The sequence below is a fragment of the Terrapene carolina genome, unplaced genomic scaffold, assembly GCF_002925995.2.
Source record: "Terrapene carolina triunguis isolate 2854851 unplaced genomic scaffold, T_m_triunguis-2.0 Scaffold96, whole genome shotgun sequence".
Lineage (NCBI taxonomy): Eukaryota > Metazoa > Chordata > Testudines > Emydidae > Terrapene > Terrapene triunguis.
In genome coordinates, this window is record NW_020664447.1 from 33,641,990 (window position 1) to 33,661,083 (window position 19,094).

At 44.6% G+C, this 19,094-nt stretch overlaps 1 protein-coding gene across 1 annotated transcript in view; it reads left to right on the forward strand.

Moving 5' to 3' along the window:
- ZFYVE26 (zinc finger FYVE-type containing 26) overlaps nt 1-19,094 on the forward strand; it is a 67,222-nt gene that overhangs the window by 17,344 nt on the left and 30,784 nt on the right. Inside the window, 13 exon segments of the mRNA XM_029911452.1 lie at nt 434-640; nt 1,359-2,015; nt 2,664-2,753; nt 3,578-3,646; nt 5,056-5,207; nt 6,604-6,802; nt 7,364-7,627; nt 7,801-7,920; nt 10,093-10,257; nt 10,949-11,176; nt 14,014-14,119; nt 17,361-18,100; nt 18,273-18,469. Of these exon segments, the coding sequence (XP_029767312.1) occupies nt 434-640; nt 1,359-2,015; nt 2,664-2,753; nt 3,578-3,646; nt 5,056-5,207; nt 6,604-6,802; nt 7,364-7,627; nt 7,801-7,920; nt 10,093-10,257; nt 10,949-11,176; nt 14,014-14,119; nt 17,361-18,100; nt 18,273-18,469 (3,194 nt within the window).

Below are 19,094 nucleotides of genomic sequence, written 5' to 3' on the forward strand. Positions count from 1 at the left end.
TAACTGATTTGAGGTATTTAATTCCCTGGAAGCATGTCTACAACTTGAAATATAAAATTAAAGGGCACCTCTCAATTTGAAAATCTTACTTCTGTCAGAACACTTTGACCCTACTATATCACGAGTACCCCGTAAGGAGACTATACCCAAGACAAGTTAATAGGTATGTGGGACAAAATTACTTTTCCTTTTTAAATTGTATTTACTTTTGTGTAGTTTTCACTGTCTTCTGCAGTATAATTTGTTAGTTTCCCTCCTGCTGAATATTTGTCCTCTTTATAAACATCCATACAGAGAGGGCAGAAAAATTCCTACTTTCCTTTTCTAAAAGGAATTCGGGATGGAGGGAAACTTGAAGACATGTTAGAAACTAGAATTAGTCAATGTCCCTCAAAATATGTGAGAACTTATCCTCCCATGTTTCACTTTGCAGCGGTGCCAGTTTCCAGCCTCCTGAGTCAGCAACGCAACCTGGTGCTCTTCCGGGCATTTTGCGCCATGAAATACGCAATCTATGCACTCTGTGTGAATTCACACCATCATTCGAAGTGCAAGGACTGCATGCACAGCCTTCTCAGTGACTTCCCTGAGGACTCGACCCCTCTTAAAGAACCACCAGGAGATCGGCCTCCTTGCCTAGGTTTAGTAGCTTGTACATATCTAGTTGCTAGATTCTGTGGATTGTAATTTATTTTAATATTACACTGTGAACATCTATAATTCCTTTATCCAAAGAGCTCAAAACACTTACAAACAAATAAACCTCACAGCATCTATGTGAGGTAGAGAAGTGTTACTTTCTACATCTATTACTATTAAGTGTAAAGCACTCTAAAATCCTTAGATTAAAAACATTCTATAAGGGGAAAATGTTAGTATTAATGGGATATTTTAGCTGGGATTTTTTAAGAGAGCTTGATATTTTTGTAGCTAATGTTGTGGTTACATAATCTCTCTTAGTGGCAACAAGCTATAGAAATGTGCTAAAATGGAAGAAATCTGAGTCTGGGCATCAGGGCATAAGATGGTCACTGTTGGGGTCAGAGAGGAGTAATTCCCTGTTCCCTCATTGCACATTTAGATGCTTTATCAGGAGAGGAAGGTTCACCTCTGAACCATTAGCGTTAGTTATAGCTGGAGGCAGGATATTGAGCTAGATGGACCAGTGTTCTGAACTGATATGGCAAAGATTCTTTTAAAAGTCCATTGCCATCTTGTTCTTTAATGGCTCTCTTGGTTCCCATTCTTGTAACTTTGAGCACCACTGTGGAATCAGAAAGTGGGTAGGGGAGGAGGAAACAATTCCTGGAAAATATTTTAAGTGTGTTTTTTATTTATTTTTTTTATAACACATACAGATTGTCCAGCTATTTTTCCTCAGTATCTTGCCAAGTGCCAGCAGTTCTTACGGAGTGTCCCTGCTCCTCTGCATCTGGAGCTTCTGGAGAACATCTTCTCCCTGCTTTTTGTTTCCTATAGTGACCTCTACACAGAGACTTCCCTGCCCGAGGACTATGCAGAAGAGGACGATATTGTGAAAAATTGCTGTGGTGCTGGGAACTTGGATGGTGGTGCCAGCCGAGAGTCTTCCACCTCAGAAAGTCCACAGCACCCAGCAGAGCCTGAAAGGAAGGCAGAGAGACGTCCTCAGGCCCCCCGGACAGTCTACCATGGTACCCAAACTCTGCTTGGCTCAGAATTAAGTGGTGAGACCTGTGAATCCTCCAGGCTGAGCTATCTAGATCTGAAACATTTTGCCAGTGGTGTCAATGGATTTTTAGTGGATGATCTGGCAGTGGATGCCATCCTCAAGATGCTCCTCAACCACCTGGAAGAAATTAAGAGTTCTCTCCCATGGGATTCGAGTAACGTGCCCCATGAGGAGCTGGAGTTGGTGGAGTGCTTGAATTTCTCTGTGAATAGAGATGTCTTTGGGAGCAGAGTGCTGCAGTTCTCCAAATACCTCTCTGAAGCTCAGTGGAGATACAAAGTAGTGATGAGTAACAGAAATACAGGTAAGATCCACTGGGATCTCAGTAGCGCCAGCTTGGTGATCCTTGAATTGAAAGATCTACAGCAGACGTGGGAGAGGAGCTCATTAATCTGGTGGGCTAGTGTACTGGTCTTTAGTGTAGCCAGCAAGTGACTGTTTTCTCCATTTCTTCTTTTGTCTGCTTCACAAAGTCGCTACATGATGTGAATGGCTGGAAGCTTCTGCTCTAGAGAGGCCCAGGGCTGGGAAAACAGTAGGTAGTGCTGGTCAGTCTTGAGGTGTAGTGCTAATGTCTTCTGGAGCCTGTGTGGGCTCAGACTTAGCAGAACATTCGTGGAGCTGAAGTGTTGTGACCCTTTCTCCAACGAACCTGACTCCTGAGGGTGTATTAAATATTAGTTACTTTGAGCAGAGTCCAGGGGCAGTAGCATACTGATAGGAATCACAGAACCTTCCTTGGCATCTGTGGACAGATGAGTCTGAACTTCTAACTAGGGCATTGCCCTGTACCATACTGGTGTGTGTCCATCCTTATTTGTACTAAGCGCCTAGTTTCTTGCTATGTATCTGGCCATTTTTTTTTTTTTGTCATGACCAGTTGCCAGTCAGTGCATTTGTATGTGTATAATAATGACTCCTAAAGAAATCACTAAGACTGCTACTCTTTCAGAACATCAGCTTGCAGCCTCCAAGAGACACTTCTCCTTAACCAGATGCTCCAGCTTGAGGAAGCGCCGTCAAACTCAAAGATGGAGGATGGGTGAGTTAAGAAATTGCCGTGGAGGCCGCATTGCAAGTGCATTAGCACTACATGTCATGTGACCTGGATAGGAAACTAATTGGTGGTGTCTTGAGATGCGTGGCTCACGGGACTGGAAATTGGCCTAGTACTCTATCTCCTCTAGCCAGTGTCCTAGATAGATACGATTGGTGTTCTGTGTGAAGTGTGGCTGGTCCCAGTCCAGTACCCATTGGTTAGATGTCGTCATCCCAAAATCAACCTCACAATTAAAAGGCAACACACTTAAAACTGATACATGGAAATAATTCTTTCTATACATGTGATTATTCTGTGGAACTTGCAAGATAATTGTGTTTTTAAAAAAAAAAAAAAAAAAAAAAAGCCACCCCCCCCCCCCCCCCCCCCCCCAAAACCTATTTATGATCATGAATGAGCATAGCATCTGCAGTGATAGAAACTCGGATAAAAATTACAGTAGCCTTTGAGTCTCCTGCCTCAAGACTTAAACTGATCACCTTGCGGGGAAGAAAATCTCACATCCTTTTCGGCTCTCAAACAACATTGTAGAACTAGGACTATTCTTGGAATGGGAGTGGTTAAGTTTTCCTTTGAAGCATCTGACATTCTCCACTATCAGGAAACCAGACTGGATGGCCCACTCTTCTGTTCCAGAGTGAGTGTCTTCTTTAAGTGATGGCTCATGTCAAGACCACATCAGTGGTATCTTGCATTTGCCTAATAAACTGTGTTATCCCCATTGAGCTCTTTTGCCAGAAGAGGAGCTTTGATTGCCCTGTCTGGGTCCGATATATTTCTCATGCTGTTTTTATTTTCCATTTCAGATTGTAAAGAGGGAACTTCAAGTCAATCAGTGGAGAGTACAAGCAGTGAATTGAGCACCAGCACATCAGGTACTAAATTTCATTGAAAGGATTTCTTTGTTTTGTTGTTACACAATGATATAATGCAGCACTGGAATTAACTGATTGGTTTGTGCACATTTCTGCTCTGCGCAGGATGGAGTCATTAGACTTTCAGACTTTCTCCTGCTAACAGAGATTCTGGGTTGAATACCATGGACCTGTTCTTTTTGGAACAGGAAGATCAGTATTCTCTTGCTGCTTCTGTGATTTTGGAAATGGCTGTTATGCAGTGTAGTGACAATTGTGAATCTCTAGGAGGCCACAGATTTGTCAGAATATAAAATATTTAAATTCATAAAAAGGCTTAAAGGACTGCAACTGCCCTCTCCCAAACACTGGGGTACCAGGTCCCTGAATTGTCTTCTCCCTCTTATTATTACAATATAAATATATATATCATGTACGTTTAGCAGCTAATGCGTTAATACAGAATATGTGTGTGCTTGGATGGAGTTATGGTTGTGGTAAGAGCTAGAACTGTGACTCTCACTGTTGTACCTTTAAAATATCACGGATAAAGTCACACTAATCCAGAGCCTGAGCTGACCCCAAATACCTTTCTAAGTCATCTGGCATTGTGGTATCTAAGTGCCATGCTGACTTCATTGATGTGGTGTGGGCTCGTCACCTCTCAAGCCCATGGGTTTTTTGCTTGACTCGTGTCTGTTGGGGAATTGTTCTGGAATGCTTTGTCTGAATGAAGCTGTATTAAAAACTCTGTATTTTTCCATGGAATACAGAGTCTATTGGACCTGAGATTGCCTTTCAGCTTCTTTGTCCAATCAGCAGTCACAGTTGGTACTTGACAGAGTGCCTGTCACCTCAGGCTGATCTCACAAGCTAAATAGGAATAGGCCAGGTCAGCACTTGATTAGAAGACCATCGACGAACACCTAGAGTTCTATATCAACATCGTTGTCTGAGACCCATCCCTCTGTTACTACCGGGCCAGTGCCCCTGCTGGTGCCTGGGGATGGTCGGCTTCTGGGAGGTGCTGTCCTTCAGGTGAATTGTAAAACTGAGGTCCAGATCAGTAATAGTTATTGAAGATCCCATGAAAAATATAACAGTAGGATTGTTAACTGAAAATTGTTCTTCACTTTCTGGCCTAAATAGTTGTGTGATGCTGCAGTGCCTATTAAACAGGGTCTGCCACAGAGGCAGGTGAACTCATCTCTGTAAAGTGCTTTGGATTCTTTGCAGTGGGAAGCATTATATGTAATCATGATCAGCTGGATGTTGGTCACTTAAAGCAGACAATACAACCCCTTACAACTGTTTTGTAAACCCCGCTTCAAATTCCCCACCTCCATATTAAAGCCGAGAAGCATTGGTGCCTGATGAAAAGTTTGTTTCCATTATAACCCAGCATGTTGTTTTCCTCTTTGTTCTTGTAGAGGGAAGTACCAGTACTTTGTCTGGCTGGAGTGACCTGGAATGTAGGCTGAAACCTCAGCAGCAGAACCTCCTCATCCCCATGATGCTCTCCCCACCTGAGTCGCTCCTAGTCTCCTGTATCCTGAGGGGGAACTTTATAGAAGCCCATCAGGTAAGTGTGTGTGATCATTACTACATAAAACTTGGAAACGGCTTCTGTATGGAAGCCTGCACTGGTGATGACTGAGGAGATTTGTATTGAATTTCTACTGTCAGCCATCTGGGTTTTGAAGGACACACAAATGTGAGGGAGAATGTTTTCCAAATTCAGGTGTCCGAGGGAATCCAGCAGCAGGAGAGAAACAAGCATCTAAGCCACTAACCTCAAGGAAATTTTCTTTCTCTTTTAAAAATACCCTCTTTTCACCTGGGTTTTCAAAGTTTGCAAAGACTTTACCAGGCCTGGGCCTAACTTAGTGTTCCAGCTGGGTGAGGGAGAAGGTGAGGAGCCCATGTGTGAAACACCACTCTTGAATGACAGGCAGTATTTGAGCTATTTTTTTTTTGGTCACTGGTCCAAAAAACATGACTCCACCACATTCATGCCCAGTTGTAGTATGCAAAGACACACTGTAGTCCCCTGGCTGTTGGCTTGGACTGGTGTGTATGGCACACTTGCTTTATGGGCAGGTGAAGGTGGTGTGTTTTGTGGCCAAGCTGTCAGAACAGGAGGCCCAAGGTCTGTGTGCAGAAGTGTCTGCCATTGACTCCTAGCCCCCTCGTTTACATGTGCAATTAGCCAACTTGCGCATGTAATTGTGCCTCTATATTGCCACATTCAGTTACAATTGCATGTGCATTTTTGCATGTAGCTTTCAGGCTACCTTTCTGAAAAACTGACCTGAAGTATTTTGGCAGTTGAATCCTCAAGGAAGTGCAGTGGCCTGGCTAAGATTGAGAGGGACATTGTCAAGTGCTTTTGCATAGTTACCCTTGCATCAGCAGTAGGTAAATGTCAAGCCCTTAAACAATTCCAGTTAGCAAACATGGTATTTTTATTTTCCTCTCCTGGGGCTAACAGATCTGGTTTTTTTGCTACTTTGTGTCTCTACAACACTGATGTTAACAGGACTTGGAACAGGGTTTAACTGATGTTCCTCCTGATGGTTGTGTGGGTTGCTAACGTAACTTTAGAATATTCTAGATGGTATTCCCTGGCTGATGAGAACTAATTTACACTGTGGGACTAGCTACTTCATCCTTTTAATGTACAATGTATTGGAGTCTTGTAACAACTTTATAAGTTAGTTGTTAAAGTGAATCCAAATCCAGTGTTATGGCACCTGCAAGCAGAGCTATATAGCTATAATTGCAAAAGTGTTTCCATTATAAATCCCTGTTTTCAGGCATCTATAACTTTCTGAATAAAATTGCCACGTGGGCTGAAATTACTCATGTTTGTTTTCAGTTGAGGCTTTTTTTTTAAGTTTAATAAAATGTTATGTAGCCCTTCAAACAGTATTTTGATGATGTACGGTATTACTTGCATTCATTACTACCTGTGACAGGTGGCTTTGATGTTTAATCTGGAGTCTTCGGGTTGCTATGGTGAGCTGGTTTTCATGGAACGCTATCAAGAGGTGGTGCGGGAGCTCGCAAAAGTGGAGCACAAAATTGCATATCAGTCAGCTGATGGTATTGGAGGCATCAGGAGATCTGGCAGTGGCCGCTCAACGCTTCAGGCTATTGGGAGTGCAGCAGCGGCAGGTAAGGATTGAATGATTGAATCCTACAAATTAGAGATGGGGAATCTGGCTAAGAGGTGGAAAACAAATAAGGAAGAACAAGAGCTCAGATGATACAGCGATGACTGTAATATGATTGCTTGGAGGAATAAACTGGCCTTTTTACATTAATGGCCTAGAAAATGAGAACAACAGGGAGCTGGCAATCTATGAGTAACAGTTATTTAGGCTTTTAAAAACTGGAGATGACTGAGGAACTTCAGAAAAACCTTACAAAGTTGCAAATCTGGGCAACGTGATAGTCAATGTTGATGAGTACAAGGTGGTGCATGTTGTCAGAACATAGTAAACTATTCAGACTGGCATGTTGCTGGGTTCTAAATTAGCTGTAACCACTCAGGGAAATTAACCAGGCATCTTTGTGACTAGCTCAGTGTGAACCTCTGTTCCATATACAGCAGTGGTCCAAAGAGCTGACCAGATGCTGAACTGCATTAGTAAAGGACCAAAGAATTATCCATTATGGGACATAGAATATTTGTTCAGTTTAACCAGTGACTGCATGTTTTGCTGGATTGTTTAGGTATGGTATTTTATTCTATCTCGGATGTTACTGATAAATTGCTTGCCACCTCTGGAAGCCTTGTCCCTACTCTCCAAGAAAACTTTTGGACTAGCAGCATCCAGCTGGAGCATACAGATCCTATGAGTGAAGTTGTGGCAGACCTCAGCCCTTCAGCAATGGCAGCATTTGACTTAGCTTGTACTCAGTGCCACCTGTGGAAAACCTGCAAACAGCTGTTGGAAACAGCAGAGAGACGATTACATAATAGCCTTGAAACAAGGGGTAGGTTTCCCTTTTCTCTGTTCAGCTGTGTGGGATTTGGAAAAAATGCCTGTATGCTCTCTCTAGTTTTAAAATAACTGTAGTTCATAGTAACAAGGAGTTTTAATGAACTCTGTCATATGTCTTCCACCCTCAACCCCTACTTTCCCTCCCTTATCCAATGTTGCTTGTAGGCCGCAGACTCGACTTCATTCTACTGCACTCTGATGGCATAAGGGGTTTCCCAGCAGTTCTTCAACAAATAAATAAAATTCTCAACTACCCTTGCATGTCACAAGGACAATCCAAGTCAGGTAAGTATTTTCCCTTCTGCATGTTTTGAGGTCTTGGTTTTTGTTGTATTGGTTGCTAGTTTTCCAGGGCTAGGGAGTACATTTGCAGACTTTGTTCCTTCTGAAATGTCTTTGTTGTATGCTGAATTGGTATCTATTCCCTTTGTATTATGGAAGAGTATTTGTTTAATGTATCAGCAACTTTTTTGGGTGTACTGAAAATCCATAGACTGGATTTGGCCTTTACCACAATGGATAAGTAAATATAGCTAAGTAGTTGTTCATTAAACAGAGTCTTCCAAAGATTTCCATAAAGCACCATGGAAAAATATAGCTTGAGATGTGGAAGCCATCGGGAACTGCTTTTAAAAGATCTTAATATAAATGATTAAATTTGATGGGTTTGATTTTTAAAACTTGGAATGACAAAATTTGTCATCTCTTTTCATGTTTTTATCTGTGGCACAGGCATGCACTAAAACTTTCAGAAGCACATACATGCATCTCTCTGCAAATTAGGTTGACTGCTGCATGAGTAGTTTTGGTACACATATACACCTCTACCCCGATATAACACGGGTTCGCATATAGCTCGGTAACCCCGGGGCTCCGACAGCGGGGCTCAGGTGGCGCTTTAAAGGGCCCGGGACTCCAGCTGCTGCGGGGAGCCCTGGGCCCTTTAAATCACCGCTGGAGCCCTGCCGCTGCTACCCCCGGGGCTCTGGCAGCGCGGCTCAGGTGGCGATTTAAAGGACCCGGGGCTCCCCACGGCCGGAGCTCCGGGCTCTTTAAATCACCGCTGGAGCCCTGCCGCCGCTATCCCAATATAGTGGGTTTCACCTATAACGCGGTAGGGATTTTTGGCTACCGAGGACTGCGTTATATCGGTGTAGAGGTGTACATCTATCTTTGAAAATCTAGTCCAGCGTACAAGATGTGAAAAACTGATTTGAGCTGGGCATGTGGCTAGGGAAGAGAGGGCTGGAAGCATCAGGCTCCTTCCCCAGAGTGGGAACCAGAGAGCAGCAGCTTCTCAGGAAGGAAGGCAGAGCTGAAGACTAGAACTGCTCCTTTCATTGGAGGGTAATGGGAGCCAGAGAGCAAAAGGACTGGAGTTTCATTGGAGGGGATGGGGAGCCAGGAAGCAAGGGGACGTGAGTTTCTACTCTGTTTCCTAAGGGTATGTCTACACTGCTGAGTAAGCCCAGGGTTTGAACTCAGGCTCAAGCTTCTAACCTCCTTTCTGTCTGCACATAAATCACGCTAATCCAGGGCTTGGATCAGGAACCCCACAAGGGTGAAGGGTCGAGCCTGAGTCAAGCCAAGAAGTCTGCCAAAAGTATTCCACAATCTCATGGTCTGACTTTCTTTGTCCTCTGTACAGTCAAGTTTGGTGTACAGTCAAGTTTTTCCACACTGCATCATTAACAAAGGGCTAGAGTGGCCACATTTTGGAGGGTGCTAGGAAATCTGAGATATGGGTGCTTGGACTCAGGCCCACATAATGCATGTGCTGGAGCCCCAGGCTGGGACAACAATTCCTAACCTGGGGTTACAAATGAGTGTAGATGCTCAAGTCCTATGTTAACAAACCCGGGATCTGTTAACTCTCATTCTACTAGCCCAGGGCTTACATTGCAGTGTAGACATACCCTAAAAGGGCAGATGGGAGCAGAGTGAATAGTCTGGGGGATGGTCATTGAGGAGGCACAGAGACACAAAACATGGAAAAGAAGTTTAAGAGCACAGTGCAGAGAAAAAACAATTTGGGTGCAGGGAGGAGGAGAGAAGAATTACAGGCAACAGACATGAAAATAATATCTTGGGGAATGAGAAAGAAGAATGCACTCTAACAGAAGAGGAATTAAGCCAAGGATGGATAGTTGACTGACGATGCAGTTAAATACAATACAAAATTGTCAGCCCTTTAAACTACAGTGCCTCTGGCTTTGGGAGGGCATGATAGCACAGGTATCTTTATCTTGGCTTTTTACACTTCCCTGGCCTCTGAATTCCCACTAGGAAAATTTAGCTCTGCTAGCTACATCATCTCTATGGCTTACCCAAGTGCACTGATTTTGAATTGGTTAACTAGAAGTGTAAAGCTTCTCCTCTTTCTGTGTGTCTTCTAGTTCCACAAGACTTAGTGACCAGCATTAACTATCATTATTGTTGATCTTTGTTTCTCAACAGAGGTCTCAGATGAAAAAATAAGTAGTCAGTTTCGATGCAATATTGTGGACCTTCTGCAGATGTGCTACCCAACTCTGACTGAGGAGTGTATTGCTAATCAGATTGTTTTATCCCAGCACCTAGATCAAGTCCTGCAAACACTGACAAATGTTGAAGATTCTCCAGGTGAGTTTCATGGGTTCTCTTAGCATTAAAGACTCTTGCAACCATCTTTGTGCTTGTTTAAAAGAACAAACTTGTCTAAAATAGATGTAAAGGGATACAGCCTAGTAGTTTAGTTCCTCAATTTAGACAAGATAAAAATAAGTTTTTAAAAACCTAGTATTAGTAGCAATGCTGTTGTGAACCTTTTTAAATGTAAATGCACACACTCTTTTGGGGATTTAAAATCCCCCTCACCCCCAAGCATTTGCAATACAAACCTTGCAACAGTGGGCTGTTGCACCAAAATCAGAAGCTTACCAGTAGTAAAAGTTAAACTGATTAGGTTGTATTTGTTCAAGCAGAGAGAAAAGCAAAATGTAAATGACTAAAAGTAAATTCATGTTTTTAAAATGTTCAGTTTTAATAAGCTGAGATGGAAATACAAAAAAATTTGTTTTAAAAACAGATATGACTTTTAAACTGACAGTGTCTGTTTAGAGGAAAACAAAACACTTGGGTGTTAATTGATAGCTAAACAAATGGTAGTTCTGCTTCTCCTGTTTTTTCCTTTATTTGGTTGTTGCTGCCCAGTAAGGTGAGAGTAAACAAGAGTATCCATCAGTAAAACTTTGGTAGCCTAAGAACCCTGCTGTTGGCAGTGCTGTATTTAAGTATTTTAGTTCTAATCAAATTTTCTTTTATTTTTTACTAGACTCCAAAGGGAGCCTGATCACCAACTTGGTAGAACAGGCGTCTCTGAAGCCTACAGAGTTGGAGGCACATCCAATTCGTAATCAAATCCAACTTCTGCTGAAAACCCTGGACCAACACATTCAGACCATGCCAGTGAGCAGCGTGAGGACGGACTGTGTGAAGAGCTTCTTCAATTATATTAACACGCTGGCTGCTATTGTGCTACGGAGCCTGAATACAGAGCTAGGTGACGTGTCTATTGAGAAGTGTAGCGAAGCGAAGACTCACCGGTGCAGTGCCTCCTGCTGGTCGTCTAGGGAATTAGCTCTCCAGCATACGGAGCACCTCCTACTGCCTGGTGTCTCACCTGCCACTGGCCCTCGTGTCCCTCCCGGCCCCCGGTGCTCTTTACCTCAGGGTACTGCCCCAGCAGTACCCCCACACTTTGGGTCTCCCCTCCCCGGGGAACCCCCAACCCTCTATCCCCACCTTGCCTCAGTGGCTACTGCCAGTCATCATCTAGCCCCCCGCTTGCTGGGGCAGACTGCAGTCTGTAAACCACTCATCACTGCCAAGGGGGTTTAGACCAGCTGCCTCTGCCTAACCCCAGGCTACACTTCTGCAGCCCCAGTACCTCTGTAGGCCTTGCACAAGGCCTGCAGCCTGGGGAGTTACCACGCTAGAGCTCCCCAGCTCCTCTTGCTTTTCCCCAGCACTACTGTACTCTGGTACCCTTCTCTCCCAGACAGCCAGGTCCTTCTCCCTCTACAGCTAGAGAGAGACTGACTTAGCTGCTGGCTCACAGCCCTTTTATAGGGCCAGCTGTGGCCTGATTGGGGCGTGGCCCCAGCTGTGACTGCTTCCCCAATCAGCCTCGCCTTTTCTCTCTGGAGTGGGGTAACTGGCCCGCTACAGAAGCCCGTCACGAGGAGGTGACATTATCTACATTTTATAGTATGATTCCATTCTGGAAAATAACTATATGGGAGTCTTTCCATTTTCTTTGATGGGTAGTGAGGGCATTGAAGATAATTCGGGCTGTGTAGATGTAACTGGGCAGAACGTTCTCCTAGAATACTTAGCGTTGATACCACATGAGGCAGAAGAGCCCTAGCTTGAGTATATTGTACTGGCAGTTAGGAGGAAAGAAACCTGTCAGTTTACTTGTAAACCAAGCCAGTTTAATCTGGAGTCACTGGGCTGCTCTAATGTGGAACTCCACAAATCTAAGAGTTGCTTCCCAATAAACTGCCTTCTAAAGTTACATCCCTCAGTGAGGTAGAGGAAAAAGGAAGATGACAGAACCTTTTTCAGACTTTCACTTTAACAGGACCTGTCACTGTCACAGTTGTCAACTTTCACATGGTAAATAAGCACCCCAATTTACACAAAAGGCCAAAAAGCAAGCTAATCCCATTTCAAAACAAGCCAATCCCTAAGAACCCCAACATTCTGAGATTAGATCCCCCCGGTGTGCAGTATGGGACTGTGGTGGGCCTGCTGTGACCCCCTTGCCGGAAGCTGATTAAAAAAAAAAGAAGCTACAAGCTAAACAAGCAACAAGCTAGAAGCCAAAAACTAGCTAACAAGCAACTCACAAGCCAATTAAACCAAAAACAAGCCCAATTTCGGCGTTGTTCTCCTCCCCCCGTGGGTTTGGCATGTCTGATTACTGCATGTGTGGAAGGTACTGGTGCCCCAGTGTAACACAACCTCTCATGACTTCATGTTTCCATAACTGGAGAAATGTGTGGTAATAGTCCAGTGGTGCTCCGTGTTTTCCTGCTGCTTTAGAAGGTGGAAGAATAGTTTAGAAGGGGTGTCTCTAGGTACATCTGCCCTACAGAGCCTATACTGGCAATGCTATGTTGGCATAGCCCCCTAGTGTAGACTCCGCCTACACCAACAGAAGGAGTTTTTCCTGTCAGTTTAGAAACACCATCTCCCTGAATGTGAATCATGAGTTAGCCTGGGATACCAGAGCCCTGGGTTCTGATCCTGGCTCTGACACTGCTGGGTGACCTCTGACAAGACACTTCACCTTTTTGTGCCTCTAAGATGGGGTTAATGATACTGACCTGCCTTGCAGACAAGCAACTCCAGACGTTCCTGCTGCAGAGGAGACACTGAAACCATGACTACCATGGGGGAGGAGGGATAGCTCAGTGGTTTGAGCATTGGCCTGCTAAACCCAGGGTTGAGAGTTCAATCCTTGAGGGGGCCATTTAGGGATCTGGGGCAAAAAAAATAGTTGGGGATTGGTCCTGCTTTGAGCAGGGGTTTGGACTAGATCTCCTGAGGTCCCTTCCAACCCTGATATTCTATGAGTCTAACCACATTGTCTGTGTTGCCAGAAGCTCTCTTCCATCATTAAAGCTGTGTCTGCACTGGGGGTTTTGTTGGCGTAGCTATGTTTGTTAGGGGTGTGATGATTTTTTTTTTTTCTTCATATCCCTGGTCAATGTAACTATGCTGACATAATTAAAAAAAATTCCCAACAGCATTACTACTACTAGTAGTAGTATTTAAGTTGTGGGACAAGTACAAGTAAGAAGCTTTACACAGCTCCCCTCTGCGTGTCAGTGAAATTATCCCAACCTTTCACTCCATTTGTAAGAGCAGCAGCAATTCTTGCTTCAAGGCAAGCAAAACAAAAAATAGGCTGAGAAAATAAAGTTAACCTGTGTCTAGAGAATTCTAATAAACCAGATCACTATAATAGTGCATGTGTTGTGACTCTGACAAGGTTCTGCTGCAATTTTTCCCTGTAGCGTTTTTCATGCTGAAGCAGATTTGCTCTGCCATTTGCAGCCAGGTCTTACTCAGATGTCTGAAGGCACTATGCTGGATCTTCCAATGCCTCCTCCAGATAGTGCAAAAGATTGTGCGGCACATCAGAGTCAGAGCAATTAGGTCATTGGGTTGCCAACTTGCTTCATTACTGTGGCCCTCATGCCTTGGTGATTTTGAGCATAGGGGCTTCAGAGGCCTAGTGTACAGATTAGCTGAATAGAACTCTGTCTGTGTAATACATTAATTTAGGTTTGTTTGTTTTTTTTAATTGTGTCTCTCTTACGTTTGTAGATCAAACTGCAGAGGTGAAGGTGGGGAACCCTTTCATACTGCTACAACAGAGCCCATCTCACTTGCTCTCTCTGCTCTTGTTTGAGAGACAAGTTCCTCCTGACAGGTTGGTGCTTTTCATGAATACTTAACTGATGAATTTAATGCTCATGAACTGGGCTGGACTCTGTCCTCTACGACTAGAATGGCTGCAGAGCAGACTTCTGCTAGATCTGAGGAAGGCATTAGTCCCTGGCTTCTCTAATGAGATGGCCACAGAGGATTGCAATTAGTGAAACTTATGGTTTTGTGACTTAGACAACTGCTGGCCATTGGGAATTGAACTGAGAGCTCTAGGGATGTGTGTTTTTTAAATTGAAAATTTAAAATGTCTGACTTCTGGGCACAGTGGTCACACATCTTATACATGTAACAAAATAAAAATAAAATTGTTTCCCAAGATCACTTTTGAGAACTTCTGGGCATGGATATTACACTGGCAGGCAAGTAGACTGGATTATCTAATGCACGTTTTCCATCTCTAAATTCTGTATTGGGCTGGTACTGAAAGTGTGCGACTTGATAACTGAAGCAGGTGTTAAATGAGACAATATTTGATAATACTTTATAAGCTGTTCAGTGTCTTTATGTAATTCACTGTACTGAGGACCAAACTGAAGGATCTTTCATGGTATTGCCCTGAGCCATGTATATCAGACAAGGGACTTATTGCATGAAATTTTAGGGTGAAGTTCTCTTAGCTGCTAGAGCCATGGCCAGTACAGCTGTTGGAGCAGCAGGTGTTTACTGTATATTTTACATTTTAACCATTTGGAGATATTTGCACAAAAGGTAATAAACTTAACAAAGTTGTATATTTCTGTCTGGATTTTATATTTCTGTCTGGATTTTACTAAGTCTGTTTCAAAAGACAACCAATCCCAGAGCAGTCCACCAATAATAGCTTATGGTAAATGTTCATTACATTTTCAAGTTCTGTGCCACCCCATCTTCCCAGCATAACTTCCCCGCTTACATAAATGCTCACTGTTTCCTCCAAGAAACATCTTATGGACCCAGCTAGTCCATGAAGCATTTAAGCTTTAAAACTCACTCTTCTTCTGTTCATATTTTGTTATGTACTTTTTATCTTTGCTGCTATTTCCAAATTCTATAACTTTACAGTGTAGGCATCTGTTATACCTTTGGCACTGCCCTGCTGCCGAGCAGTGCCCTGTACACTTTCAAATAAGTGATTACAGTGGCGGATTTAGAGTTAGTGTGGCCCTGTGCTCAGCTTCATTTTTTGGGGCCCCTCCTTGGGACCCAGCCAAGAAAAAGAACATTCTCTCTTATCTTCCCCCCGCTCCCGTTCTTTTTATTCTTTTTTTCTTCCTCCTCCTCCTATAAGTAATAGGAAGTAAATGAAAATAAAGTGAGGTACCTTGATTGTTTTTGCACTCTAACTTATTTTTCCACAGACCACTTGAAAATCGCTGAGGGTCTCGGCGGACCACTTAATGATCTTTCCAAATATTGTTTGTACCGTTAGCTAACTATTGTAAAGTGCTTTGGATAAGAGCGCTTTATTAAAAAAAATGTAAAAAAATGTTGGGGTGCTGGGTCTGGCCAGGAGTTAGGGTGCAGGAGGGGGCTCAGGGCTGGGGCGGGGGGTTGGGGTGTGGAGCGCTTACCTGGGGCAGCTCCCGTTTGGTGTGAGGGGTGCAGGTGGAGATGTGGCGGGGGGTGCAGGAGTCGGGGTGGGCTGGGGGTGAGGGGGTACAGGAGACAGGGAGGGCAGGGGACTGGGGGCGAGTGAGGGGGGTGCAGGAGTCAGGGCTGCGGGTGTGGGCTGGGTTGCGGGGGTGCTCCCAGCCCCCTGCCCTGAGCGGCTCATGGCACGGGGCTGGGGGGGGGTTGTGTAGAGGGAGTGCGGGGGCCCTGCCTTTGCTCCGCCCCGCCGTGATTCCACCCCCTTCCCCAAGTCCCCGCCGCTGCCTCTTCTCCGCCTCCTCCCACTCCCTCCCAGAGCAACCTGAGCGCTGGCAAACAGCTGTTTGGCGGCGGGGGAAGTGCTGGGAGGGGGGGCGGGAACACGGCATGCTCAGGGGAGGAGGTGGGAAGAGTCGGGGGAGGGGGAAGGTGGGCTGCCAGTGGGTTCGGAGCCTGCAGCAGGAGCCCCAGGAGCCGGCAGGACCAAGCTTCTGCCCCTGGAGCTGCCTGGCCTGGGGGGCCCCATGCCAGGGCACCCTGTGTTTTACTGTAAATCTGCCTCCGAGTGATTACTAAGAATTGGAGTAAATCATATTACCAAAAAGCCCTCTTGTTGTAGGCCCAACATTGGGCCTTTATCAAAAAGATTTGATATTGTGCTTAGCAAGTTTCTGTAGTCTGGCTAAATTACATATTCCATCCCATTCGTTTCCTGGCAGACTCCATTAATTGAGCTCTAATGAGATCGTCGTACATTGTTTTTAGGCAGGTAGTCACTGGGTCCTGACCTCCGCAGACTGGCCAGGATGGCAGTGCTGCAGCTGCTAGAGGTGGGAACTTTGCTTTGTTCTCAAATGTCCTCCCCTTCCCCCGACACTTGGAATGGAATCCACTAGCTCCAGAAAGGCTGTGTCCAGTACTTTGCTGTGGGGGAGGCTGATATGACTCTTTCAGCAGGATCCTAGGGGATCCTTCTCTGTCTCCCTCCAAAAACAGAGGAATAAATGCAGGGTTTAGTTACAGGGTGGGATGAGTTGCCAGGCTATGCATTTTAATGACTTTATCTGCAGGAAACTTACAGTTCACAGACATATAGGCAGTGGGAAGGAGCTGAGGAAATGGGTGGTATGAGCCCACCTGATTCTTAATGATACTCCCTGTTTGATGCCCCAGAGAGAGGTGGAAAACACCCCAACGTCTCCATTGTCACCCTGTACTGGGGGACATTCCTTCCTGACTCCAAATTTGGAGCAAAATATACTGTTGTAAGGTTATAAATAGGATTAGGTGCATAATCCTAGTGATTCTCACTCACACGCAGCTGTTGCAAAGGATATTAAGCCTGACTTGGGAGTGCCCTTTTTTTTTTTAATTAACAAGGTAGATCTCATTTTGAGACCATGTTGTCTATTAGTAAGAGCAGAGAAATAGCTGCTGGGACTCTGAGTTCTCTTCAGAACTCTGCTGCTTGAATCATTGTGAAGTTAGGCAATACACAACCTCGGAGTCTCATTTTCCCCTGTTAAAGGGGATAGTACGTACCTTGGAGAACTGTTGAGGACTGTTAATGTTTGTAATACTTCTTGAGATCCTGTGTAAGTGCAAGGTATTATGCACGTGCACCTGCTAAGTTGGTGCTGTTTTCACTCCTCCAGGCTCTCGTCACTGTTGGCAAAAGAAGAGTTGAACTTAAATGTGCAGCAAGTTATCATTAACTGTTGTTGTGAGCCACTGTCCTTGTGCAGTGCCAGGCAAAGCAGCCAGACCAGGTCTCTTTTGACTAACATCAGCAGCCTAGCACATCTTCATGCCTACCATTGTTTGCCGGATGTTGAGATACCTATCCACAATCCAGCTATGGACTCTGAAGAGGATTCTACTCAGCCCTCTTCTTCCCTGGCTGACTTGAACCAGCACACGCTCACTGCCTCTTCCCTGGCCTTCCTGAAGTGTCAGTCGAAGCTAATGGCCACTGTGGCATGTCTCTGTGCATCCAAGGTACAGAAGGTCCCAAAACCAAGCCTGTCATGGATGGAATTTCGGGGCAAGAGGGAGGTCCCCTTGGGCCTGGAGCAGATTTCCAAAGAGTGTGAGACATTACTGAAGGAGTTCTTGATGCTGGAGAGTTTTCTTCTCACCATGTCTGAGCCACTTCAGGATCCCCAGGAGGAGGGTAGTGGTTTGGTTAGTGGCCTCTGTGGCAAGCCGTACATGTCACTTGTCCTTTTGGGCTTGCATTCTACCATGGCTGTTGAGGTATTAATGGAAGTCTTTGAGCAAGCGCTCGCTGCAAAGGACTGGCCCAGAGCCCTGAAGGTCTTGGACCTGTACAGTCAGGATATGGAGGAGCTGACCAGCGTGAGGGATGCTGTGCTGAGCTGTGCGACTGCTGACGGTAAAGGGAATGAGTTTTCTTTATAGTGTACAGTCTGAAATAGGGATTGGAAATTGGGGACTGATCTGGTGATCCGTGGGCAAATCCAAAGAATGGAAATTCTTTTCTCTCCTCCCCCTGCTCCCCAAAGCATAGAAGCTGGGCTTCATGCTGGTAGCTTGTCTTTTCACAGATGAGGATGGTTGGCAGTATCTGTTCCCAGTGAAGGATGCGATGTTGAGAAGTAGATTGGCCCTGCGCTGCCTGGACAGGTGGCCCCTTGAGGCTTGTCTGGAAATCCTAGCATACTGCATCTGTGATCCTGGCATAACCGAAGAACTGAAGTCTGATCTGCAGAGCAAAACAGGAGAACTGCAGGTTTATCAAAAGGTACAAAAACCATTTTATTAAGTAACTAGCTATGGAGTATACCTGCCTAAAAACTTCTTTAACCCTTGGTTCCCTTTGGCACATAAAACATCCTCCCCAAACCCATATCCAAAATTCAAACCTGGTCAGCTTTCTGAAAGTGCTGAAATGTCAGGTTAACTCTCTCCTTCCCTCATCCATAATTTTTCCTTTCCAGTTGCCTCTGTGCTTTGTTTCCAGAGAAGACTGGAGACAAAAGCACAAAAAAATCCAAAGAACTTGAGTCCATTCTTTCAGGGTCTCTTTTTCCTCCAACCTGCACAGAGGCAGCAATCACTGGAAACTTTCCAAGAGAGTTTATTCTTGTCTGAATTTTCAATCCCAGTTTTACAAGCCTAAGAAGTTGAGGAATCCAGACTCTTGCCTGCTTATCCAGTAGGTTTGGCCTATTCATAGCATAACTGGTGCTGTGTTGTCTCTTGGAACTCTACCAGCAATCTCTTCAGACAGATATAGCTATAGCTATAGATATAGATATAAATGGGTTTAGGCCTCTGTGATAGAATCTTTTCATCTAGTCCTCTTGAAATTGAAGTGGATTCACCTAGGATTCCCAGACCCTTTCTGGTATGATAAATGTAGTTTC